Source organism: Nannobrachium achirus (assembly GCF_963921795.1).
Source record: "Nannobrachium achirus genome assembly, chromosome: 17".
NCBI classification, from domain to species: Eukaryota; Metazoa; Chordata; class Actinopteri; order Myctophiformes; family Myctophidae; genus Nannobrachium; species Nannobrachium achirus.
This window is the reverse complement of record NC_137824.1, coordinates 17,027,181-17,054,093: the sequence shown is the minus strand read 5'-3', so window position 1 is coordinate 17,054,093 and position 26,913 is coordinate 17,027,181. Positions and strand designations below refer to the sequence as shown.

Here is a 26,913-nt window from a genome sequence, read left to right as displayed (position 1 = left end):
CTTCACAGAGGTGAACCCAACCCACGACCTCGAATGGTAAATTGCTTTTCTACCACTTTTACCATATAAATGAAAGAAAACACAGTTGTAACTTGCAAGGATCTTTAGTTACAATCATTAATTGTTTCAGTGGGCGGGGTCCATGAGCCAACTCAAGGTTGTTGACTGATTTACCACTGTTTTAAGCCAATCAGAATCCAGTATTTCACCACAAAAAGTGGTAGAAATTTGAATTTAGCTTCACAACAATTATTTGAAAACTTTAGCTTACTTTGTAGATTTTGATTATTATTACAAAACATAGGCCTACATTATCTACTTCAACCTTAGATATTTTGGTCATTTGAAAATAGACGATCTACAAGCTCACAATGTGTCACAATGCTATGTATTGTGAGCTTGTAAATCTGCAATTTTTTATACATTAGAGTACTTTCTACCCATTGTATGGGTGGGTCGCACGTAACCATCACCCTTTTCCCCAATTCCTAGGCCAATCCTTTTCAAAATATTATATATATCGATATATCTATATAGATATGAAAAAATTAGGTCAAACTGTTTTCAAAAATACATTTTAGAAACGAAATAAAAGAAACCTATAAAAAAATCTATTGCGAAAAAAGGAAAACCGCAGATCTACAAGCTCAGCTTATAGCAGCCTAGGTCAGCCTTCACTTTTAAAGGGGGGGCATACTGTAAGTCATTAATGCATAATGTATTTTTTTTATGTTTGGGTCCCGGGGTGACTCTAAATATTTTGGGTCTCGGCTTAAAAGGTTTGGGAACCAATGATGTAAAATGTAAATTTTGATTGTATTAAGCAGCCGGTTGTTTTGTATTCTGGTAAAGCTTGTTGTACAGATAGAAACCCACCATGTTTATGAATATTACAACTAAAAGGACAAGAACGCAGAAAAAGAAACACCAACACTGCAATGTTCAAAAAACTGTAATGTTTTTAATCTTTCTGAACGAAAGATTTTCACAGTATCAAAAGTGAATAATAAAAAAAACAAAAACAAGAAAAAGCCAACATACACTTGGCTATTAATAATGGTATAGTATAAATCTACATTCCAAACATTTAAGATAATGTTCTCTAGTTGAATATAACCTGGAAAGTATCAGATGTTATATGAAAACAAAAACAAAAAAAGCTCAGCAGATTGTTGTCTTGTTTTTTTTTTAGGAAAGAAATAACCCATCTTACTGGAAAAAAGCCTTCTACTAAAGCCTGTTTGAACATTTAAACCCCAGGACCTCGATTCCCCAACAGTATCAACATTGAGTCGTTTATTTTCTCCTTGTCCAATGAAGGATAATCAAGACTCAAGTCTTCAGACACGCTGTGAAATCAAGAGGGTGCAACCAATGTCCACAGCACTGTGAAAATAATAGCAATGGGTTAGAATAGCACAAAACACACAAAACCGCCCAGAAAACTCATGACGAAAAAGGCAGACGAGGCCCCTAAAAACAAAACTCACCGAGTATGTACAAACATTGAAATAATTAGGTGAAAACGTCATGTGATAGGTCCCAACATTAAATTAAATGTCGTGCACTCGACTGGTGTACCTTTGAGCTGCGTGTGTATCCGTGTTTGTGTATGTGTGTTTGTGTGTCACACACAGCTGGCATCTTTAAGTCACAATAACAGTTTAGGGTTGGGGTTTGCGAGGGGGTTTGGGTTGCAGAGATACAGTAGTCATGTAATCCAAAAAAACGGCCTTCTGCTGCACAGCAAAGAGCATTGAAGCGCATTTGAGAACATCAATCAGATTATAGCGTTATTATTCTAGGAGAAGTTGGAGCTTGAACACCAAGGGAAGACAGACTCTGAAGCTACAGATGCAGTGAGAGAGAGACTTGTCAAAAACGGGTGTTGGAAGAAGGGCAGTGTCAATTTCCAAAAAAAGCTACGTATCACTTTACATATCATGCACTGGGATTTTCTTTTTAACAAACTTCATCACATCTTTGTGCTGTAAGCAGTGTCGAGCACAGTAGATGTTTGTAGTCTCCCCCATCTCATTAGTATTATGTGTTGGTGTATTCATTGAGAACATTCATGTTTTAAAAGATGACATACAAAAAAGAACAGTGAAGCAGATTGTGCATCAACGCACAATTGTCATTTGTTTGTTATTCTCACACGACTCATTGATTACCGATTTAAAACAAAAAGATCTTGGCAAGCTGCTCCGATTAAATCTATGTTGATCAGCCACCAAACTGGAGTTAACAAGCAATTTAACTAAACGCAATCAACTCCGTCAACTTCATGAGAGCATAGCAGAACGACTGCCCACGTAGCCTAACAAGTGGAATATGCAGATGTACTTTTCTTAAGTTAAGCTTGCAAACTGTCTTGAGCACCTGCGTCACAGGACAATCTTCACTGTTAAATATTCGAAACTGGATCATCATCATCTATACTGTCTAAAGATACTGGTGTCAAGGGGAAGAGAGTTAAAAAACTACAATGCACAATGGAATGGGTGAACAATACATAAGAGCATTTTTTAGAGCACCAAATTGAACCGACGGGAATTCAGAGGTTTTAACAACGTTAAAATGTCTCAGATTTTGTGATAAAAACATATTTATTTAATGTAAGGTAACTGTTTACATACTACATAATGAAGTACACATGGATGCAGTGGATTCAACAGATTTGATTTTTTTTTCTTCTCCATTTTGCACCGGTCATTTAGTGAACATTGCAACGACATCACAGAGGGAGAGTTGGCCTTGTTTGTCAAACGATCCCTGGGCTCTGTTGGCCTCAAGTCTTTCTGCATGGAAACAGGGTTGTGCACCAGGGTCCCTTGGCTTGGTGGGGAACAGAAGAACGTAGGGAATGAGAGAAGGCCCCTCTATGGAGTCAGTTCATGGTGGGACGCTGTGAACTTGTAATCCGGGCATTCATCCAAGTTATTGAGCTGAATTTGAGGGGACCTTTTTCAGGCTGAAGTTGGACCAGTTCACTGCGACCTTCTGGCGGGTTTGTTTTGCAGAGTCCAGGCAAAACCTACAGAGAAGAGAAAGATACGGTGGATTAACTGAGAAAGGGGAATCAATATTATACTACTGCTACTTATAATTCATGTTATAATAATTATCGGCCGAAGCAGGACTAAGTTTGGAAGTTCTTCGTATATAACCCAAAAAAAGAAAAGGCAAAACAATAATTGACCAGTAAGTACAGTTGCTTGAAGGACAACTTAGTTTTTTACAACAAGGGTTCATATTTTAGTAATTAAAGAAAATAAATGATTAAAAAGTTTTCATTTACGGCTTTCTATCGTTTTAGCGATTTTGATTTCAGTGGGTAATTCTTTGAAGTATGTGAGCGGGCGGCTTAAAAGAGCCATTGTGGCTGTGGGTGTTTTTGTTGCTCAGAGAGCGAGCTACATAATATACAAGGAGTCCATGGGACCATTAGTTCCATCCATCTGTACCCTTGCGGCTCATGGAGTTAAATTACAGATCGCGAACAAACTTTAACAAGCGAGAGGGGAGACCATTCTCACACAGATAACCAGACAGTTACTAACAGTTGTGTCAAAGACTCATAATTGAAAAAAATGTCAGGTGATGGGGTCACCAAAAAAGTTTGTTAACACTTTCCCAGCCTGGCCAGAATGGCTTGTCTGTAGACTAGCCGGGAATTTCTATTATTGTATTATGATCTGAGACAGCATTCATTTTACAAGAGCACCAGTCCGTCCTTCTTGGATGGCACCGTTCTTTTTTTTTTTTTTTTTTTCTTTTCAATCGCCTATTGTTTACTCAGCAGCGAAGTGTCTCGATCTGCATTGGCATATAGTGGGGATTTTGGCCGAGGCATCTTCCCCCCGTGCGCATCGAAGTAAGCGAATGTAATCCACTCCGTATGAAGCGCCCATGTCAACTTTTTTCTGATCAAAAACATCACGGACAGATGCTATGCTAACGCCTCCTCCTACAATGAAAGTGGACGGGACTGTGGCTATGCTGTCTGAAAGCTACCAGAAGCACTTCCGGTTCAGAGGGTTGAGAGAATGATCCTTTTAGATCAGTCGAAGAAGAGGCGGAGGACAGCTGCCGATCGTTTAAAAAAAAAAATCATTATCATTTATTTTGTTTTTAATGACCTAGTACGGAAAATTCCGGTCGGCTAATTTAAGTACAGAAGAAGTACGGTTTAATCCGGTTTTAATATTAAGTGGCTTCCCGTGGCTGAGAAAGAGTTAATAAGATGGGGTTGTGAGATCAAAAAGTTTGAGAACCTCTGTCCTTAACAGTTAGTAACACACACTCCGGTTAAACGGTTAACTGTCCCATCACTAAGTCCTGTAAGTAAATATGCAAGTACCTTTTAAAGTATTCCACCTCACGATCAATCTCATCCATTTCTGTTGGGTCCCCGTCTTTCGGGAGAAATACATCATCTAGGAAACAATGTTAATGAGACAACGTGAATATACAGTACATACTACAGTATAGGCATAAATAAAATAAAAAAATCACACCCGTGTGAACTGAGCGGTGGTTTACCCACCAACCCCCCCCCCCCCCTTCCCCCCTGTGTGTGTGTGTGTGTGTGCATGTGTGTGTGTGCCTGGCCTGGCCTGGCCTGAAAACAGCGCCCCTCCCTTAACATGTGTGGTCATAAAAGGTACTACACCACAGGCTACACCACAGGCTACATACAGACAGACCCACCCACCCACCCACAAACATACCTACACACACGGCCACGCTATGGAGACGGTGTGACCACCGCTCAACAAAACAAGCATAGCGTGGTGTCATTAAACAGATGGAGTCTCATATTTACCAATAGCAGTCGAGGATTTCTCTCCCTTGTTCTTGTTCTTCTTGTTCTTTCCCTTGGATTGCTGTTGGCTGTTGGCTGGAGCGTTGGGGTTGGCCCTGCCATCTGAATCCGGCTCAGATCGACCCCCCCGCGTCGTCTCCGCGTCGCCCTTCCCCCGGTGTGCGTTGGAGAGCCCGCCGTTGGTCCCGTTGTTGTTGGCCACCTGTTTGGAGGATGATCTGCCCTCGTCCGATTTCTTGGGCCCGGTTCTCTGGTTGTCCGGCGTGGAGTGTTGAGCTGCTTGCTTGTTGTTGTTGTGTCCAGTTTTTGAACCGTTCGAGGCCGCCTCGGTCACCCGAGACTCGTGCGTCGTCTTCTGTGCGTCGCTCCCCGGGGCTGCTTTGGCGGGTTTGGCGGGATTCTGCTCCGACAGCGGCGGCTGCTGCTGCTGCTCCTGTCTTTGTTGCTGTTTTTTACTTTTCTTTGATTTAGCAGCGTTGGCCCCAGCAGCAGCGGAGGAGGAGGAGTTTTTGGGGTCAGAAGGGGTGGCGTCCTCCTTGGGTTTGGCGGGCGCTTGGGCCGGGGTCGACGGCGGGACGCTCTCCGGTCCAGTGGAAGAAGTGCATCGATCTGGGGATCGAACCCGGATGAGCTTGGAGAGGCTGGGCGTGGTCTGCAGCCTCTGGACCTCCTTGGAGCCTGCAGTGACGCCCCCTACTGTGGTGGTGGTGGTAGTGCTGTTGGAAGAGGAGAGGGTTTATTTTAGTTTACCAAAATGAACAAAATAATGAAGATTTGATTGAAAGGGCATTTTAGTCAACTGAAATAACCCTCCTCCCCCCAAAAAAAGAAAGAACTGTATTGTGTGTTTACAAAAAAAAGAAATCTATTCATAATTCCTTTGTTTTAGTCAAATTTCACGAATAAGCCTCTCTTTTTCTGCCTTTATTGATAGAATGCAGTAGACTGAAAGGAAATGAGAGAGGGATGGGGACTCGCAGCAAAGGTGATTATGCTACACATTATGCATTAGCAGCCTAGGTGCCCGGACTGCTACGCTAGCCATCCGAGCTTGATAAGCCTAGCATTTTGGGAGGATATGAAATCTTATCTTCAAATATCTTGAGCTGTGACAGTTTTACACACTGTTGTCAAAACATTTTCAAAATGTAAGAAATAATAAAAATCGGTTATTTGTGCCGTTTTTCCGAGCAGTTTACCCCATGTTACAATAAAAGCAAAAACTAAACTATAAAACAAAGCTCACAAAAATAAAAACTGAACTTAACCAAAAAGTGTGGTTGCCGTGACGCGAGTCACGACGAATCCGCTGGGAAATGAATTCCGTCTTACCATTTACGTGTATATTATATATTGCAATAAAAAGCTTCACCCACCCCCCGGATAACATTACACAGAAACTTTACAAAACACAGGTTCACTTTGCTGGGAAAAACTTCTCAGACCGAATACAATAGTGTGTTGCCATAACTAGGCAAACACGTATTCAAAACCAATCAAAACGAAAACTGAAATTGAAAATAAATAATAAAGAGAAATCAAACCTCGGTTCGAAGTGAAGCGGTGAATTTTTATTCTATATGTTCTAGAGCTATAAAATCTGTGTTCTAGATCTATACATTCTGTGTTCTAGATCTATACTTTCTATGTGCTTCAGTTCTATATTTTTATGAATGTATGATTTTATCTGGAGGGCCAAATTGTCATGTGAAGCTTGACCAATCCTCAATCCTTGATGCACGTTACACACAAAGCCACTCCTTGGAAGCGGCTTTCACCGTTTCAAAAATAAAACAAAAATGTAATGAAAACATCAAGGAAACCACACTGATACCTTGATGAGGAGGAGATGGAGGTGGCGTTGCTCTCCCAGCCGTTGACCAGGTCCAGGTGGCTCTTGAAGGTGGAGAGCGGGGCCAGGTCCAGGTCGATCTGCTGCAGGTCCGAGGAGCCGTTGAGGTGGGACAGCAGGTGGTTGCCCTCCAGCGTGGCCGCCTTCTTGGGGAAGTCGTTGACGTCCAGGTTGAGGTCGTACATGCTGAACGAGGCGCGGATGGAGTCCTTGATGTAGGTAGGGGTGGGCGATAATGGAGAAATACAATATCACGTTATTTTTCCAAGCGGTATCACGATACACGATTCTTTTTCATGTTGTTTTTTATGGTTATTTTTCAAGTTACTTAACCACCAACAAGGTAACAATTAAGTGGGGAGTGGGACTGAGTTGCTAGGGCCCAAGGTCGAGGGGCCCCTAATTATTTTATACTTTAGCTATTGAAAAATAGCAGATATACAAGCTCACAGTTTGAGCTTGTAGATCTGCTATTTTTGAAAAGTCTTTGAATACATGTATTTTTTAAGCGAACATTTGTAACTTCTGGGGGGTCCCTGGAACTAAATATTTTGAGATGGGGGTCCGTACCCAAATACATATCATTTTGGGGGTTTGAGCACCACTGACATAGAAACATAGGTTTTTAAAAAAAAAAAATCATGATTTTTCAAAAATAGCAGATCTACAAGCTCGCATCGCGGCACTCTGTGCCGCGATGTGAGCTTGTAGATCTGCTATTTTCCAATAGTTAAATTACCCAGGGCCCAGAATTTGGTGCGACACTCCCTGTTTCTCATCATATGGCCCAGCCCTACCTTGATGGTGTTCTTGATCTCCTCCAGGCGGCTGGTGAGGAAGCTGTTGACCCGCTCCAGCTCCAGCTGGGGCCAGTCCAGCAGCCGGCTGGCCTCCGAGCCGTCCGGGACCGCCTCGTCGTCCAGCGCTTCGGACTCGGGGGAGAGGAGGGGGTCGCCGCCTAGTGTGGCCTCCGTGCCCAGCTGGGCCTTTTCCTGGGTGGGAAGAACACACATCATTTTTGTGATTTTTTTGTTATGTCCAACTACTGTACACAGTGTTATTAGCGTTATTAAACAACTTCCACGTAACGTTGAAGCCGTGTTCTAGCTTCCAACAGCTGATGAGCACCTTGCTTTGGGCGGAAGCTGCAGCGTAACATCGCGCAGACAGGCTTAAAGCTGCAGCGGTGCAGTGGTACTAGACATAAAATGTTTTTACCATGTGATGGAGGGGTCAAAGTTGAACGTAGCTCACGCTATATAGTAGAAATATGTCAACAATACAAATGACAGCAGTTTTGTGGAATAAGTTTATTATAAAAAATTGGCCCAGCTAGAACTTTCTGCTGAATAAGAAATTCAGCAGAAAATGACCAGAAGTATGACCACCGGACTCGGGCAATCAATTAATGGGCCCGCGACCGACTCTGGATAATCGGTATAAGATGGATGGATGGATGGCTCTCTCGTTACCTTCTTTTTCTGTTTGTGTCGGGCCCTCTTGGCAGCCTTGGCGCTGTTGACGGGCTTGGCTTCGGAGCTGTTGATGAAGTCCAGCAGCTCGTCCACGTCGCGGTTGTCGATGGCGCTGCTGCTGGCCACGGCCATGAGGTCCGGGTCCTGCCGCTGAGGCAGCTCCTCCTTGCGTCTGGTCAGACGCGAGCGAAGCTTCTCTCGGATCTCGGCGTAGTTGCGGCTCGTCGGTGCCGCCGGAGGCTGACAGAAGGAAGGAGAAGAAACGCCATCCGTTAGTTTCAGTTTCATATCAAAACGTAAAAGACCATAGCAGTGTTTCCCAAACAGTGGGCAATATCTTTATGGGTTGTGAGTTTTTTCTTTTTTTTGAGCGGTGGTCACAACGCTCCTATACGTGGCTGTGTGTGTGGGTATGTCTGTCTGTCTGCGTCCGTGTCTGTCTGTCTGTCTGTCTGTCTGTATGTAGCCTACAGTACCTTTTTTGACCACACATGTTAAGGGAGGGGCGCTGTTGTTCAGGCCAGACCAGACACACACACACACAAACACACACACACACACACACACACACTGGATGGATACCAGTGGCGGCCTGAGTGACATGCATTTTATTATTAATATTTTGTTTTTTTACATAATTCTCACGAAAAAAATTTATTTCATAAATAACAAAAATTGAATAATTTGTCTAACTACGTACAAGAAGCAAAATAAAAGCAAAAGTACTATGCAAGTACTGTAAGTATATCTCACACCCTTCTATGGGGACACAGTCGATCGTACAATACAATACTACTGAGGTTTTTCAATTATTTAACTCTTCTCTCCTCCCAGCTGCTAATGGTGAGAAGGATCATCATCATCAGTTAATTCTGCTGAGGCTAAAGTTAATTCCAGAATGCAAGGGTAATCTGTATCAGAACTGCCTCTTCCTCCCCCTCTGCTGGCTGCGGTGCAGTATTACTCTGCTCTTTCCCAAAGGGCTGCTTAAATTTGGGTGGCTGGCTGTTTTCAGCGGTAGGCTCATCTTTTGTGTTTGTTTCTTTGCTTTTTCTTTATCACAGGTGCTTGAGCTGGAGGTCTTTCTACAAAGACCTTCTAGAAAGCACCTTCTTGCATCCTCTACATAAGACATCTGTTTGTTATTTTCATTTGACTTGCTCGCGTTTGGGTTAGCGTTAAGGATGAGACCACTATGCGAGGTTCACAGACTCTTAAAAGATGTTGCCGCATGGAAAACGGCTTCGCAGTCTCAAAGCTACCGACATTAGACTGTAAAAAAGCTTCTTTCCCTGTACAATCAGGTGCATGAAAAAAAACAAAAAAAAAAACAGGATCCAGGACAAAGGGTAATGCAACGTCTAAAAAAAACTTAGACCAATTTTAGACAGACTATAGACGACTATTGCTCAGTGGGATGGGTCAATAACATTCAATCTGGCATCCCTATTTTAGACATGGCATTACAGGCACTATGACTCTACACTCTACAGTGCATTACCGCGTTGTGTCCGAAGAACTCGCAGTAGCAGCAGTCGCAGTATTTCCCGTCCTTCTGGTTGGTGGAGGAGGAGGCGCAGGAGCTCCTCTCCGAACTGCTGTCCTCGTCCTCGCCCTCCTCCAGCTCCGACGGGGCGTGGCACAACGTCCCGTTGGACAGCTTGTGGCCCTTACACGCCTGGTCCCTGCAAACACCACACATTCACATTACGGGAGGTGTTAAGTTAACACCTGACGAAAGCCAACATGGCTTGTTTTCCACTCTGACATTGGGAATAGGACATTATGACATTAATTTAATCCTTTGTATATTTGTTGATTTCTTTGTATTATTTGGCATGACTATTTTCTTTATTTGCCTTTGTATTGTTGTAATTTGTTATTTTCATACTAGAGGACATCAGAAGGCACTGTGTGTACTTTTAAAGTCACATGACCATGTCAACACAGCTGTCTGAAACGAGTGATCCACATTGATTGTTTCTGATTGGTTGTCTGTACCAGTGGAAATGTATTTAGTGAGTCTGTCAGCCATATGTGAAATTAGCTTGAGGAAGGTCTCACGACCGAAACGTTGCTATTTTAATAAATTACCCTCTGGAACCTGCAAGTGGCAGTGTGAGGGTGTATCTTTTCAAGATCACTTCCTTTGAAAGCCAACACGGCGAAATGCAGAACATTTTAAAATGTTGCATTAAGTGAGTCCTGTGACTTTCCATCGTCATTGGAGTGTGCCGGCGAATTCCCTAGAGAAGCAGTGGGAGGTAACAATGTAACTTTCCCGTTTCTACCTTGGATTTGAACCCGGGTCACCCACGCAAGGGCTTTTATTGTATTTGTTTTACCACTGAGCTAATAAGAGCCAGCCTGCTTTGCTCAGGGTTTCGAGCGTCAGGTAAACATTTGTGTCAAAACAGAAACAGGATGGTGTCAAACCAGACACAGGCTCTAAATGTCTCAATAGAAGAGCAAAGACCAAACTTACAACCACCCCAATTGGATAGGTTATACTGAATGAACATGCTCTACCATACAGATTGGACAAAATAAGATTTTACTCAAGAACAAAAGTTACCCAATACAGCTTTAAAGTTCTATATTCTGATAGTAATCCTCGTTATGGAGTGTTTGCTCAATAACAAGGGTATACCCATCTCTCCAGCTCCAGTAAACAGAAAATATTTTTTTAGGTTGGCATACCAATTTTACCCAGTTAGGGGAGAGAGAGAACTCCACAAAGATCATTTAACAGCTTACATTACTATAGTGTTCCAGTTCTAAATGTGTCTGCTCTTTTTGTCACTTCCAATTACACTTGTTTACCCTGTATGATTTCTCGCTCTTTTTGGATAACAACAATGAAATTGAAAGCTCAAGAATAAATGATCTCCCTCAGACAGGCGCCCCCCGCCCCTTTTTTCTACTTTGTACATAGTGTTTTATATTTGTGATAATATAGAATTTTTTGGTGATATTCTTTTTATATGTCAACGAATTGAATACCAAGGACCCCAATGGAAACAAGACCGCAAGGACTATTTTGGAGATATCCTTTTAGACCAAGTGTTTGACTGTACTTGTGCCGTTTTACATTGTCTAATAAAATATTCAATCAATCCCCCCCACCAAACGTCTTGGACTTTTGAAAGTTCCTCAACAATGTGAAAGTAAAAGCTGAACTTCAATCATGAAGGTCAGGAGAATTAAGACAAAGATCAAATAAGTCTAACGCAAAATATTTACCCTCCACAGTTAATTCTGCAGCTTCACATAGTCCCAAAAGAAAACCCCATTCATCTCAACACCGGCTCCTTACCTGCAGGCTCCTGCGGGTGGTAGATGGCCTACATTGGAAGAAGCTACCGACGTCGCCCCATTATTATTGTGTCCATTACAGGGGTGATTGCAGCCCATGAGAGAGGCGCCCAGTTTGCTGTGCTGCGTGTTGACAGCCGGAATGTGGGAGTTCTTGCACGGGCTGGGCTTTTGGAGCGACGTGGGGCTGTCCACTAGTTTGGTTGTGGAAGAGGGGGGGCCGTGGAGGTTGGGTGCCGCCAGCGGGGGGAAGGGAGCGTGGGCCGCCGCCACCGCCGCCACGCCACTGGCGCTCGTGGGAGAAGAGGGGACGTGGCCGTGCTGCTGCCCCGCCCCCGAGCTCAGCTTAGGGGGTAAGAGCGAGGAGGAATGCTGGGACGACAGACCGGTGGGACTGTTGGGGGGCACGGATAGGTCCGAGTGTTGGTGGTGGTCACTGGGGTGGAAGGCTTCGCCTGGGCAAAAGGGGGAGAGAACAGCGTGAATTAAGGATGATAAAAAAAAACACTTGCGATAATTGTCCTCCGTCATGCACCGGGATCAATTCACCTTTTATTTGCAGAGCTGCATATCCGGTACATTTCAACACTCTATTAATAAAACTTACTTATAGTATACGTACTTGAAACGGTGAAACAGTCTTTTTGTTTCACTCTACCAAATCTCTTTGCCAAAAAATAGCCGATCTACAAGCTCACAACGCACTGCGTAGCGACGCGCTGCGAGCTTGTAGACGACGCGCTGTGAGCTTGTAGATTAGCTATTTTTTGGCAAATGTTCCGCGCCGGGATAATGGATGTTGGGGATATTTTGATTATCGTGATAATATTGGATTTCTTTGGTCACAATAATCGTGATATGAAATGTTCATATCGTCCCATCTCTAGTGTGAATCAGGGGTGAGCGATAGGACTTCAAATCAATATCAGGGCCATGTTCAAACTTTTGCCTCAATTACCATTACTGATTATATAATTTTTTTTAATGAAAAGAGCTATATGTCTACTTATGTTTTACATTTGTTATGTAATGGAAGTCAAAATACACAGCCATGCATCGTCACAGATGACAGCGAGTCCATAATAATTATGGCTCAATTATTGAGCTATTTAACAGTCGAAACCAATCATGCCGCGACATGTTTCATCTTAAAAAAGCACAAGTGCAGAGTTATTGTAGGCTGTCAACCTTAATAGCATTAGAAACATAGGAGTAGGGGTGCAGCTGGTCAAACTAATCCATGTAATCAATATTATTTTAAACAGTTTATTTTTTTTTTTAAGATTTGGGGGGAGACATTTCAGTTTTCTTGCTGTTCCTTTTAAAAATTGCAAAAATAGAACATCTACTGTACCAACTCAATGCGTCTTGAACTTCTATTTTCACTTTTTTTTTAGTTTTGACAACAAGGTTTGATTTAGTTAAGTCATATTTTTTGTCATACCGGGATATTAGTTATCTGAAATACTTTCGTCTAGGTTTAATCGACTAAATCTACAGTTGGTTTTGTCGACAAAAGGCTGATGGACGATTTTCCACTTGGCTGCATGCCTAGTCGATCTACTGTACATGCTCTGCTCACAATGCGTGGCAGCTTTGTGAGCTTGTAGATCTGCCATTTTCAGAGCGCAACACCTGAGCACAACCAAACATAAAATCACTTAGGTTCTACTGGATCTCTTCTCCTCCCTAACATTTTAGTCTAGTTTTAATTTGTTGACAAAATTGTCAATATATTTAGTCTTAGTTTTAAGTCATCAGAGCTTCTTTTTGACAGTGAAAAAAAGGTAGTGGACGAACATTCTTCATCACAGTTTTGGTCGGCGAAGCGAACACTGCTCCTCACCTGGCGGGGTGGGTCGACGGCACATGGTCTTGAAGTGCTTGGGCGTGGTCTTACAGAGGTCCGCTGAGGTAGACAGGGGGTTCCCCGCTGACGATGAGCCACTGGTAGTGTTCTGGGACGAGGGGTGACTGTAGGGACACACTTTGGCCCCCGAGGTCTTAGCAGATTTCCCAGGGGCCTCGTGAGAGCCTCTTTTTTCGTGACAGGCCGATGATCCCCCCGTTACACCTAGAGAATAACAAACAACGGCATCCTTAACAGAATTCAAGGAACGGTCTAATAATCAATGTTATAAGCCATGGTCATGTTTTAAAGTAATCATGCTGATTGTTGATATGCAAGGCAGTTGAAAGAAATGCAATAACTTGATGCAGGGATCTTGGCTGACTGTTTTTTTGTGTAAAATAACATTTGCAAGCTGAAATATGTTCTTAGTAAAAGGCCTGGAAAGGGCTGCATGATAATGATATGGAAATAATATAATCTGATTTTTTCTGCTAAATATTGTAATTATTATGAATCACAATTATTTGGTTATGGTGATTTTTGGTGGAAAGCCTGTGTTGCTCAATGTGAATATCAGTGTTCCTTTTCCTCTTTGTTCCTCATTTCTAAGTTTCACGATTACATAATTGTGAAACATAAAATAACTATTATAATTGTGCTGCTTTCCATCATGACCTCACCATGTGTTGTTTTGATTCTATTCTGGGAACCACAAGTCTCAAGGGTTCATAATGTAAAAGCAAGTCAAGAGATATATTTTGGCACTTAACCTTTGAGCGATTTAACGACAAATCGACAATATTTTGAAATCAATTCTACGACTCACTGGAAGCTAGTGCAGAGATCTGAGAATTGGTGTAATGTCTTTCAGCTTTCTCCATTCAGAATGAGCTGCTTCTGTCTGACATAAGCCCCATATCTCTACATTTCAACTTTTTAAGTTTTTTTGTGAATGAATGCTCTACTTTGTCTTACAACAGTGTTGCTCAAAAGTAGTGAATATAGCCAATCTACAAACCAGAACAGCCGATCAAAAAACAAAATTTGAAAGTGGTTTGTGGAAAGACCTTATATTTAACCAATGAAAAGTACTAACACTCACTGACTGCCGATTAAAAATTGTCTTTTCCGCTTCACTGCCGAGGTTTTCGACTTTTTACGCGGCGTGCGTGCGTGTAGATCTTGCACGCTGGTCCACGGATCGTGTATCACGCGTGTGTAGTGTACGGCATTCGCCGTTATAATACAAAAACGGAACGAAATCTATGCAGCCGTCTTGGAGCTACAAGCCTCCATGTTTTCTCTGTAAACAAATGAAAACCGGATGCGGTCATTGAGAACGGGTTATGTCCTGCCTCCTGGATCCGGAAATGGAACAGTTTCCAGGAAGTGCTTTTTATATGGGGAAATCGGAACCGCGGAGCGGCAATCAAAGTTGGATTGTTTTAGAGTTAATCTAATTAATTAAGTGGTCGTCAAACTCGTCACTGGCGTGTTGGACAACCTCCAAAACTTGTTAAACTTGTCATATAATGGCAGCGGGTGAGTTAAGAGCTTGTGACTAAATAATAGACTACATTGTTTCCACTGGAACACAGGTTATGTTTTGCACATACAGTACAAGGTTTCCACCCTGACAGCATCACCAATATAAGATCAGAGTTATTAACATTACAGTAGTCTAACCTGCTGAAGACCAAGGTGTGGAAATGTTTTTTCCAAGTCTTGTTTGGACATGAATCCTCCGATTCATTTAGGATCATAACAGCCTGACTTTGTTGTTGACTTGATATGGCTATTAAAAGGTTTGATCTGTATCAGTGACAGCATAACAAGATTTCAGGCTTTGATTAGGGAGAGTCAAAGTGGGCACTAACTTTCTTCCTTCCTTGGCATTTATCCTAGTTACAATTCCAATGGCGCACGCTTTGGAAGCACCAACATTTCAGTCTAGACAACAACCTTTTTACACACAGTAATGAATGACACCAATAAGATATTGTGACAAATATATCATAATTATAATAGGCTTCTAAGTTCATTATCATTACCCCTCTTGTCTCTACTAGGCCTGTCACGATTATGACATTTTACATGACAATTAATTGTCAGTCAAATAACTGCGATTAACGATTTAATTGTGTTTTTTGTTGTTGACGATCACATTTCTGTTTGGCATGTAGACTTGAAGTTGCACGTGGCAGATACGACACATAACCTGAATATACCAAGAAATTACTGACATATTTGACAGCTTTATACTTACTTAAAAATCTATCTACAAGCTCACAATCCGTCGCATTGCGACCCACTGTGAGCTTGTAGATCTGCTATTTACACTATTTTTGAAAATGTTTGAAAATATGAACATTTTTCAACATGGACACGCTTATGACGATTATGACTAAATAATTGCGATCATGTCAAATAATTGCAATTAGACGATTATGTAATCATTGTGACAGGCCTAGTATCTACCTCCCAAACCAGTGCTGCATATTACTTGCCTTCAAGGGATTTAGAAATATTCGAGTTCCTCAACACAATCACGGTCTTTACCACAGTTTTTCTTGTTTTGTTTTTTGCACCTGACATTTCAAACTGGGACTGTGGTGATATATCACTGATGTGTGTGTGTGTGCATCTATCCCTGTCTGACTACAGTCACATATACTGCCTACAATCTGCAGCTGTTCTTTCTAGGTGGGTCAAGTGGCAAATGAAAGCAATTAAGCTGGAACTCTCACTAATAATGGTATTAATAATAAATTAAAAAAAAAGCTGTTGTCTAGGAGGCAAAATCCTAGCCTAAACAGCTCCAAACAATCACAAATGCAATTAAATGACATTAAAAACACAGTCAAAACATAAGCTTCGTATTTCAATGAAAATTGCATTCATTGTGCTTTGCCAGGAAACCCATTGGAAACGAGCGCTCCCATCTACACAATTATAAAACCTCCTCCAGCCAAGTCTGGGCTGCCAAGCAGAAATGCTAGCTAATTAGCGCCAGTCGTCTCTTCTTTGCCAATACAATCCCACGATGTTATGATGACTCCAGCTCTCACAGAGACAGCCTTTCCTAATATCTATCAAACATTTACAGAAAATGTAGGTAAATGTATAGGGTTTGCTTTCTCCCGACTTCACCATAGTTGTAAAATTCAAGGTACTTGTGTCTCATTCTTGCACAACTGATGTTGTTCCAAAAATTAATTTTTCTCAATCAATTGTGCTGAAAGGCAGAGGTGGTGATTCAATGTTTGGGGGGTCATACAAAGCTAACAAAACATCAGCAATGTTTCCTATCTTATGGTCTCATTATTGCAAGGAAGTTGCTTCTTACGCATTGGAAGAAAAAAGATGTGCCAACCACAAAGATGTGGCTCAGTGACCTTACCAACACGTTACATCTTGAAAGGATTAGATATACTCTTGGGGACAAACTATCATATTTTGATAAAGTATGGTCGCCTCTCACAACATACCTCGCATCAGTATCATAGGCTATACTTGGATGGTCGGGTGTCAATGACGGTGGAGTAGGGACGGGTGGGAAGGGGATGGGACTTTCAGAGATACTTGTTGTAGCATGCTGAAATACTAAAATATCTAAAAACACAGATTGAACACAAAAAAGTACTTAGGATTGTGTTGATCGTGTCCCAAACAACAATAAAATAAGATCTGGTTGTCCCAGAGGTGACCTGGTCCTTTAATGTAATTTGCTCGAATTAAAAACATTTGAAACACAATGTTTGGGGGGTCGCTTATCTAGAGACGTCACGCGCACGTCGCTCAACACCTACTATACAGGTCTACTGATATGCATACAGGCTTGTTTATTTGTTAACCCATTTAGGCCTAGAATTATTGAATGCTTTAACCAGTGAAAAATAGCAGATATACAAGCTCACAGCGCGGCACCGAGTGCCGCACTGCGAGCTTGTAGATCTGCTATTTTTGAAAAAGTCGTGAAAATGTGTGCAAATCTTTGAATATATGTATTTTCAAAGTGAAGGTTTGTAACTCAAATTTTGCTTCTGAGGGGTCCCTGGAACTAAATATTTTGAGATGGGGGTCCGTGGCCAAATAAATATCATTTTGGGGGTCCTTCACATGAAAATGTTTGAGAACCACTGACATAGTAGTCTCTCAAGAACAGACTAACTGAGCTCCATTTAAGTGAAAAGGACCTTTTCTTTGACGATGGCTGGCCAGATTGCTGACACAGAAACATAGGGTTTTAAAAAAAACTTAGAAGGATTCAAAAGACACTTATAGAATCGGGTCAAAATTCTAACTTTCACGATTTTTCAAAAATAGCAGATCTACAAGCTCGCAGCGCGGCACTCGGTGCCGCGCTGTGAGCTTGTATATCTGCTATTTTTCAATAGTTAAAGCATAAAATAATGAAACACAAAATGTGTACCCGTTCTAAATGGGTTAAAACACCCTGTTGTGACACTAAAGAGTTGGCGAGGTGTGAACTTGGGGGTGTTTGGGATCAATGCATGTCCGTTTGCGTGAGAGGCGAGACCCCTGCTCAGAAAGTATATGGGGCGGCGGGGGCGCGCGACCCAAGACTAATTCAATACTGCTGAAAGGATTCCAACTGCCTTGCTGTTCTCCTCTCATTCAGTAGTCTCAGACAATATCAATATCTTTGGTCAATGTTATTTATCAGCTTCTCTAGCAACCCAAAGAAATGCCAGAATTAAAACCTGTCACTGATATCCTTATTTGTCACTGTTGCTCATTTGCAGTCAATGAGCAACAATGTAGCAAGTGTCTGAAATATATAGTATATTTGTGAGTTTGCCTTCCTGTCACAAATGATGTCAGAATAAGCCAAAATGGCATTTGGTCAAGGCTTGCATTGCACTGTTCCACCCAGGTGGGGAATGGGGATCAGCATGAAGTTACACTATTGCAAACCTTTCTCTAAGATAGTCGTTCTACAGGCTCACAACGCGTCACATTGAGCGTCTATTCTCAAAGAAATTGAGAAGATTTTTTTAAATGATGCCCTAAATAGAGAAACCAGAGTTGAAGTGGTTCAAAAACAACTACTTGGTAATAACAATTCTGAGATGCATGACAAAACATACGGTGGGCAAAGGGAAAAAAAGTACAGTAAGTACTGTAGAAGGCTTAATTTCTGAAAAGGTCATTGGGTAAACAAGAGAAAAGTTATTTTTAGTTATATTTTAATTGGATTATTACAGACTACATGTACCCTGTTTAATGAATATCACTTAAGAAATGTCACTGAGAAATAATCTTACCACGAGGTGAGGCGGGAGACTTTCTATTCAGAATATGGACCAAAAGCGATTTATGTGGCCAACCGTGTAGTATGGACCAAAAGCGATTTATGTGGCCAACCGTGTAGGCGTCTTAGGGCCTTCCAGTAACAACTTCTGATTTTATTAATGAAAAGGGAAGTATCTATTTAGGAAATTCAAACTTTGGCTGGCTGCTCTGCCAGTCTGAGCCCTATTTCAGAGCTCAACGTTAGCAGACAGGTTTCAGCAATGCACGTTACTGGGCATTAGACCATGTGCAGAATTACTGCCTGCAGGCACCCGAGTCTCCACAGGCCAGGCATGATAAAAGAACGCACCGTCACCTTACTATGGCCAGTGTAGCGTTCCAAAATGCATGAATACTATGCATAGTTTTAGTGACTAAATCTGAATTATGACACTGTTGTTTGTGACTAGATTATGAGGGTTAGCAGAACATAAACAATGTCTCCAGACATACTTCAATTTGAGTACCAATAAGCTAGAACACCACTAATGCCAAATCAATCACAATAGTACAATAACCAAAATCACAGACAATATCCAGTCTAATATGACCGTCTGGAGACTCTGGACTAGGCAGGAGGAAAGCAGGTGACGCATGCTTTTTTTTCCCTTTCTTTTTGGAGACGACATTGACACAGGATTATGGAATATATCCTTACATTGCAAAGGTAATCAGCACCATCTGTATTCTGTAGGCTGCCACTAAGTAGACTGGCTGCAACTTGCTAATGTTTACTTCAGTCACAGGACCAGAGCATCATGCTGTGCAGTGCCATAGACACAATTGGCATAAAACCGGTATTTATGTCAGTGACCTGCCGGTCACCGATTCGGCCGGTTTGATATCATACCTGCCGATTTTTGATATTGGCCGATACCGATGTCCATCCCTAATGTATACTATGCATAGTTTTAGTGACTAAATCTGAATTATGACACTGTTGTTTGTGACTAGATTATGAGGGTTAGCAGATCATGCACCCAGAAATCCGTTTCATTGGATGCAACGGTACACCTTGCGTGTGCGTGCGTGCATCTAACATATAAGCTGGACACTAACTTAATTCTCGTTATAGTTATCATGCTCAGTGTGAATGCCACTTTTGTCATCTGGAGTCCTGTAAATTAATAAACAAACAAGGCAAATATTACGAGCAAACGGCGGTGCCATGGAACGGCGTGGCAGACCTTGTTGCGAGTGCGTGGCAGCCGTGTGGTTACAGTGCACCCCTCCGTTGGTGTGGGCAGAGTTCCAGAGGCCGGACAGTTTGTGGGCCGACAGGAAGGAGCTGGGATCCCAGTCCACAGAGCTCTGCTCCGGGTAACCGTTCCCACAGGTCTGGGACTTACAGGACGACGAGTGGGACAGAGGTACCTGAGGACGGAAAACAAAACAAAACGACATTTGTTTAAACCAGCGGTTCTCAAACGTTTTTGATTGATTGATTGAAGACTTTATTAGAAGGTTGCATAGGAAAAGGTCCAGTTATGACAACTAAAAGGAGATCCTAGTAAGCTTTACGGCTTATTTACACAGGAACCCTTTTTGTATCTCTTATAACATTGAAAGACAGATGGATAGAACACAGTACTAGAGCCCTGCATCGGGAGCGCACTCCCGCGGGACCTGCAGGACCCGTCACCATATATTGCGGCGCGGGCGGTAGTTTAATCCCTGCGGGAGGGGACGGGCGGTCAAAATAAACTCGGCGGCGCCGCAAAATCCCGCACTCTCCCGCAATAAGCTTTTATCTATACTTTAGCAAGATGTGAATATGTAGAGAATCAATGTAACTTCCCCTGCTGAGCGCCTGAGGAGAACGCATGGACCTACAGCACGTGGACTTTCTCTCTCTCTCGCTCTAACCCCCCCTCCCTCCCTCTCTCGTCTGTTAACGGCTAACCGGTGGGCAGATATTTGCGGTGGCATTGTCGCTCACTATTTAGCCTAAATAACAACTATTTATTATAATATAGTCCCATCGCCTATGTCCAATCGCAATATAAACACTTTACCTCTGTTAACAACCTCACAAATGCTCCTCTCTCGCGCACGTAGGCCTTCACTAGTCCTGTTGGTTTTGGATCTCAATGGATTATACAAACGTCAACGTGCCTTCTTTAGCAAGTCAAGATGTGAATCGAGAACGCAATTCTCCCTGCTGAGTGAGGACAACGCACCCACATTGATACAGTACGTGGACTGCGTCTCTCTTTCTCTCCGCCAAGTTCTCTCTCTCTCTCTCTCTCGCCTCTTGCTCTCTCACTCCGTGCCGTGGCTCCCTCGGTCGCTCGCCCTCTCCCTCTCTCTCTCTCTTTCTTGTTCTCACCAACTGTCAGTCCGTCACAAATATGCTCCTCGCATGGCGCACACGGCACACTTTTTTGTTTGGTAATGGTTTTGGATCTCATTTCAATGTGCCTTCTTGGGAGGGAGGCTGTTGGACGTTCTGCGGTAATGTGCGCCGCGGGAGTCCGCGGGTCAAAATTCACATCATTTGTTTGTCGCGGGTGGGAGCGGCGGAGAGGAATTGTCTGCGGGCGGTCAAAAATAAAATCATTGCGGCGGCGGGCGGGAGTGGTCAGAAATGATGCGGGAGCGGGATCAAAAAATCAGTCCCGCGCAGACCTCTACACAGTACTATGCATTAGGATATCAACAATATATATAAAATAAAAAAATAAAATAAAAAATAAAAGAAATAAAACATATTTACAGTGGAAAAGGGTAGGTAAAAAAAAAGAAAGATTTTTTTTTTTTTTTTTGTGAATCGAATCGCAATTAATTGGTGAATCGATTATTTTTTCCATTAGTGGTATAGCACGTCCGAGGGACCCTCAGGATTCCTTGAGGGGGTTCTAAATGGACCTGGACCCATTGAATATGGTCTGTGAAATGTAAATAAAGGTTTGAGAACAATTGGTTTAACTGTTGCCGACATCTAGGATGGTCTACATTATGATGTGCCCAAGGACCTTTAAACATCGACTTGTAATGATGGAATTAACCAGATTTATGTAGTGTTATAGAACAAGAAACAGATCTTAGATTTATGTATTGTAATAAAAAACAAGAAATAGATCACAGATTTATGTAGTGTAATACAAAACCAGGGTTAGATAACATATCACAGAGACTAGGGCTGAACAATTATCTGAAAATATAACAACAAATAAACGATCTACAAACTCAAACTCACAGCGCATCACGTCTTGAGTCTTGACACATTGTGAGCTTGTAGATCTGCCATTTTAACTTTTTGAAATAATCTTTCATTCACTGTAAAGTTGGAAATTATCGTGATATGGATTTGAAGTCATTATCGCCAATCACTAAAAGAGACGTTAGAAAACCACACAAGTGGTCCAGTAACCTTGTCTATACGACTAGTATTATTACTGTTATTTTGTCATGTGTAATATGGCAAGAAAACACTTGTGAATGCTCACACTCACACTTATGTCAGGCAAAGGAGACACTGGGCAAAGACAACATGTAGGATGTCATATTTTTAAGTAAATAATCTAAGATGAAGGGACAACAAGAGAGAGAGAGAGAGAGAGTCAGACTCAGATAGTCAATCCAACAAGACAGATCAGATCTATTTTCCTACAGTGTTTTTTCTTGACAAGCACAGGGCACCACCCTCAGCTGTGAATGATGATTACAATTCAGTCTATTCAATTTATCGTTTACCTCCTAACAGCAAGTTGACATGTTGTCTAGTTTACAAAGGCTGAAAGGAGAGCTTGCAACTCTTGTTTGAAATTGAATACTTCAGGCAATTATTTTTTTTACTTGTTCATATTTCAACATAACATTTTGATCCTTTCTGGATCTTCATCAGGTTTGTGTGTCAGAAGTTCCGGAAAGTATTGAAATGATCCTCCTTTTTTCAAAGATTGAAGATTTTAATGGTTTGGTTTTCATTGCTCAACATTGCAGCAGCAATAACAGCAATGACAAAGAAATCCTGATTTAAGAATAGCAACAACAGTGAGTAGAAGGGAAAGAAAATCAGCCAAGTATATACATCAGAACTTGAGGGGCTTTAAAGTGCTGTATGCAATGAGACCCACTTCGAAGGTATGTGTGTATAACTGTCTATTTACATGTGTATGTGTACAGTGCATATTATGTTTGTGTGAGCAGGCTTAATATGCAAAGTCTCATGTGACAGTGTTCATGCTGTGGTTATTTAAACTGAACTTCTGCGTTTTGCAGCTGGGCTCGAGATGTGTGTAAAATGTATCACAAATGTATTAGTCTCTTAGCAGAAACAGCTTTCAAATGCTTTCTCCCTAAACAGTCGAAGCAACGGCCGAGCAAATGGAATGCACTGAAAATTAGAAGGGAGTTCAGCAGATGCCCCGGCTTCGCCCCGCTTGCAGGAATGGAAATACAAAAAATTATATTGTAAGATATAATTTTGTGGATGGAACTGATGAACAGATGACAGCTTCCGTGCTCTGCTTTCAGGAGTTACAGACTATTTGTAGCATTCAGAGATTGTGGGATAGTCATCCAACTTAAGAGACAACAAATGTATGAACAGTCAAGCAATATGACCCAGATCATCAGTCCCATCCAGGGTTCGTCGCCATGACGGCTTTTGGTGGACTTTTTTTGTCAACAAATGTTTTTTTTGCCATGGACATACAAATATTACCAGAAACAGAGATATCCCTAAATGTATACTGCTGGTGCTGTGGTCCTCAAAGTGGGTTGAGGCCGGGATCTTCAGGGTTCAAATGGACCATTAGAGGCCTGTAACTCTGAGAGTGTGCAAATAGAATTAAACAGACCCGGTTCCATTTGTACACACACTCAAGAGTTATGGGGGTACTTGTAATAAAACGTTTAATAACCACTGTACTGGCACACTCCTAAAATGCCATAGCGTCATAGTAAATCAGTGTCACACATATTCTGAAGAACACCTGGAGACTGACATTCAGTAATTTGGTCTTGTGACAAATTAAGAACATAATGTTACGTAAAAACTAAATCTAAAACTTGTCACAGACACGGACAAGTATTTGCCACGGACACATCTGTCCGAGTACGGACATATTGATGACCCATGTAGGGATGAGACAATATGAAAATGTCATATCACGATTATTGTGACGAAAGAAATTGCGATTTACGATATTATCGCGATAATCAAAATATCAAGCAATATCGTTGTGAGCTTGTAGATCGGCAATTTGTTGTCAAAGAGATTTGGTAGAGTGTGAAAAAAGACTGTATCAAGTACATTATTTCCAGGTCCCTTTTACCAATTATAGAGGGTTTAAGTGGTATCAGATGCAGCTCAGCAAATAAAAGGTGAATTGATCCCAGTGCATAACAAAGGATAATTTCATGATAAACTTAAATCTCCACGATACGATTATTATTGTGAATGTTTTTTAATCACGATAAACGATAATAGCGATTATCGTCCCACCCCTAGTCCCATGGTTGTGTGTATTTACCGGTGTAGGCTGCTCCTGCGTGCTCCGTCTCTCCTCCTCCTCCACGCTCTTGCGACAGCTCTGGCAGATCCACAGCGGCACCTCTCCCAGCAGGGACTGGGACAGCGAGGGCACCGCGTCGGCCAGCTTGCGCCCCGGCACCTCCCGCAGCAGCGCCTGCGACAGCGCCGGCACAGCGTCCGCCAGCTTGGTCCCGTGGCCCCCGGGGAGGCCGTTGGGAGAGCCCTGGCCCCAGTCCTTGAACTCACGGTGGCACAGGAGGCAGCAGGTGTGCATAGGCTACAAAAAAGAAGATGAAAGGGAGGTTACAGAGATCAATGGATGCTCCTCCTATGATCATCACTCTCATGCCTCTTTAGAGACGGGTTTTATGTTCAGCCGTGCACCGAAAACAGCTGCGGCGCGTGGTGAGCTTGTAGATCGGCTATTTTCGGGGGCACAATTCCGTGCGCAACGAAGTCTATCAAGCCCTTGAAAGACAGATGCAAGATCATCTGCGAAAGAAGGAGGGCAATGCACCCCGACACCTGCAACTTATTATGCTCCAATAAAGAGGCAGTTTCTTGTCATTGTAAATTATGATAGATGTGTTCTATGAAACTATAATGTATGACACATAATCAGCTATAACTATAAAACTATATAATGCCAGCAGTGTAAAGGTACCAGTGAACCAGTCACATGAAGCAGTCCGTTAGCTACAGTTCACACAGGCTGCAAACATACCAAGATTTTGCCTACAGTGCTTGGTTTGCCTGAGCCAATCTAACATTTTTACACCAATGACTGTTACACAAACAAGAAATAGAGCATGGTCAGACAGTATAAACAACTAAAAGTTTGTAAGCAGGCCATGCAAGAACAAGCTGATTAATTAACAGTATACCACTGTTGTTGGTTTACAGTGTCTGATAAGACATCTTGCTGTAGCTAGTAGTACACACAGTCCCAAGTGTAAAAGCAATATAAGACTGAACATGTGCTGGTGTTAGCCTATAACTAGCCTACAAACAAGCTGACATCTGGCTAAATGAAGGGTTAGAAGAAATGCTGGGAAAAAAGGAGACAACTTGTCCGAGACACACAGGGGACAATGTCACCTGGGCTGGCTGGAGAGTGTCTGCAATGCTAACGACTGATCGGTGCATAGTGCATACTTTTACATTTGTAAATACAAAACAAAGTAACAATAAATGGTTTGTTATTAGCATAATTTGTATTTTCGTTATTATTTCTGTGTGTTTATTTATTTATTTAATGATGTAATGTAGCAATAATAATGACGTGAATCATCTCCAGATTAAACAAATAATTAGACACACGGACGGGGACGCGTGTACGAGAATAATGAAAGTTAACAATAATCCTTGGTTGCAGGAGCGATGTAAATAAATAAACACAAAGCTTTAATGGAGGATGCTTGGATTAGCAGAGCAGTGCTAGCCCAGAGGGCTACTAGCAGCAGCAGCAATGCTAGCAGCTATTTTGCAGCGATTTGCTGCTGCTGCTGTCTGGATGGATGGATGAGGTGAAAGACGCCAAGGATGAGAGGAGTTACGTCACAGAAGTGTGCGGAAGTGCTTGTGTGCATAAGTTTCATTATGATGGAGCTCGCGCTACCCTTTTCGGTTTGTATCATTCTATCGGGGGGATTTTTTTTTTGTTTTGTTAAACAACATATATATCTAAATATTTCTTTAAAATGTTTTGTATAGGGCACGGTAAAAAAAAATTGCCCTTACAAAAAAATTAAAATATATCTCCCCCCCAGTAGAATGATACGAATAGAAACTTAAAGGTCACGCAAGCTCCATCATAATAATGAAACTGTCAAAATACTGTAATTTTTGTCCAGCCTGAAGGTTCTATCAACACGGCGTGAAGCGTGGATATGTATTCAGTCGTACTGTCTGTCACGAGCCAATAAAAATGCGAGCGACACCGACGGAGCAGCATAAATAAATCAAGGTCTAGCACTACTACTTCCAGCTCCAACCGCTCGACCTCTAGTCCAGTGTTTCTCAAAACGTTCACATTTCAAGGTCTCCCCTTGACTCTGACAGTGTACAAATGGAACCAAATATTTGGTTCCATTTGTACTTCAGAGTTACAGACTTGTATTGGTCAATTTAGACCCCCATAAAGGAACCCACAGAGTCCCTAACCTCAGAGTCCCTGGAATCCACTTTTAAGAACCACTGCTCTGGTAGTGAGTGACGCCACGGACGTATCCTTGGCAATAATCCTCATCCCATTCCCGTCCCCAGCCATAGCCATCCAGCCAGGGCTAACGTAACGTGCTAACGGTTAATGCTGCTGGCTGCTAACGGTTGTTGCAATGCTAACCTGGTTGTTGTTAGCCCGGGTGGTCGCCGCCGTGGCCGGTCTCTCCAGCGATAGCCCCAGCGCCGCTGCGTCCCCAGCCCCGCCGCCAGTGCCCGTGCCCGGCGGCCCCGCTGCGTCGCCGCCGGCGGGGCCACCGCCGGGAGACACGGGGCCGTTGTTAGGCTGCTGCTGTCCGGCTGCTGCTGCCATCATCAGCTCCTTGTGGAGCTGCAGCCCTCCGGATGATGATGATGATCCTCCTCCTCCTGCTGCTGCTGCTGCTGCTTGCTGCTTGCTTTTCTTCCTCGCCATTATCGCGCGTGTAGCGTCCTTGTCGCCCAGTTTGCACCAGTTTCCTTTGGGATGGTGGGGTTGGGTAGCCTTACTGGTGGGAGCGCACAGTTTGGTTGGGGAGTGGGGGTTTGTTTTCTGTTGGGACAGTTAATGTTTTCTCTCCTCTGTCTGTCTGT

The 26,913-nt window shown here is 42.5% G+C and overlaps 1 protein-coding gene across 1 annotated transcript; it reads right to left on the bottom strand.

Annotated features, from left to right (window-relative positions):
* Positions 1–941: 941 nt before the first annotated feature.
* Positions 942–26,913, bottom strand: fam193b (family with sequence similarity 193 member B). Its single transcript, XM_080746168.1, has 12 exons — positions 26,465–26,913; positions 24,119–24,397; positions 19,826–20,012; positions 13,317–13,544; positions 11,472–11,925; positions 9,657–9,840; positions 8,153–8,395; positions 7,478–7,672; positions 6,663–6,889; positions 4,829–5,544; positions 4,364–4,439; positions 942–3,037 (listed from the first exon to the last, which is right to left on the bottom strand). The coding sequence occupies exons 1-12, from the start codon at positions 26,753–26,755 to the stop codon at positions 2,941–2,943; spliced, it is 3,177 nt and encodes a 1,058-aa protein (XP_080602294.1). The 5' UTR covers positions 26,756–26,913; the 3' UTR covers positions 942–2,940.

Bases quoted from the DNA above. Each gene is read 5' to 3' on its own strand.
- fam193b (XM_080746168.1), bottom strand. From the start codon at position 26,755: ATGGCGAGGAAGAAAAGCAAGCAGCAAGCAGCAGCAGCAGCAGCAGGA. The intron at 24,398-26,464 runs GTTAGCATTGCA...TCTTTTTTGTAG, and splicing joins CCCGGGCTAACAACAACCAG to CCTATGCACACCTGCTGCCT. The intron at 20,013-24,118 runs GTAAATACACAC...TTCCGTCCTCAG, and splicing joins CGCAGGAGCAGCCTACACCG to GTACCTCTGTCCCACTCGTC.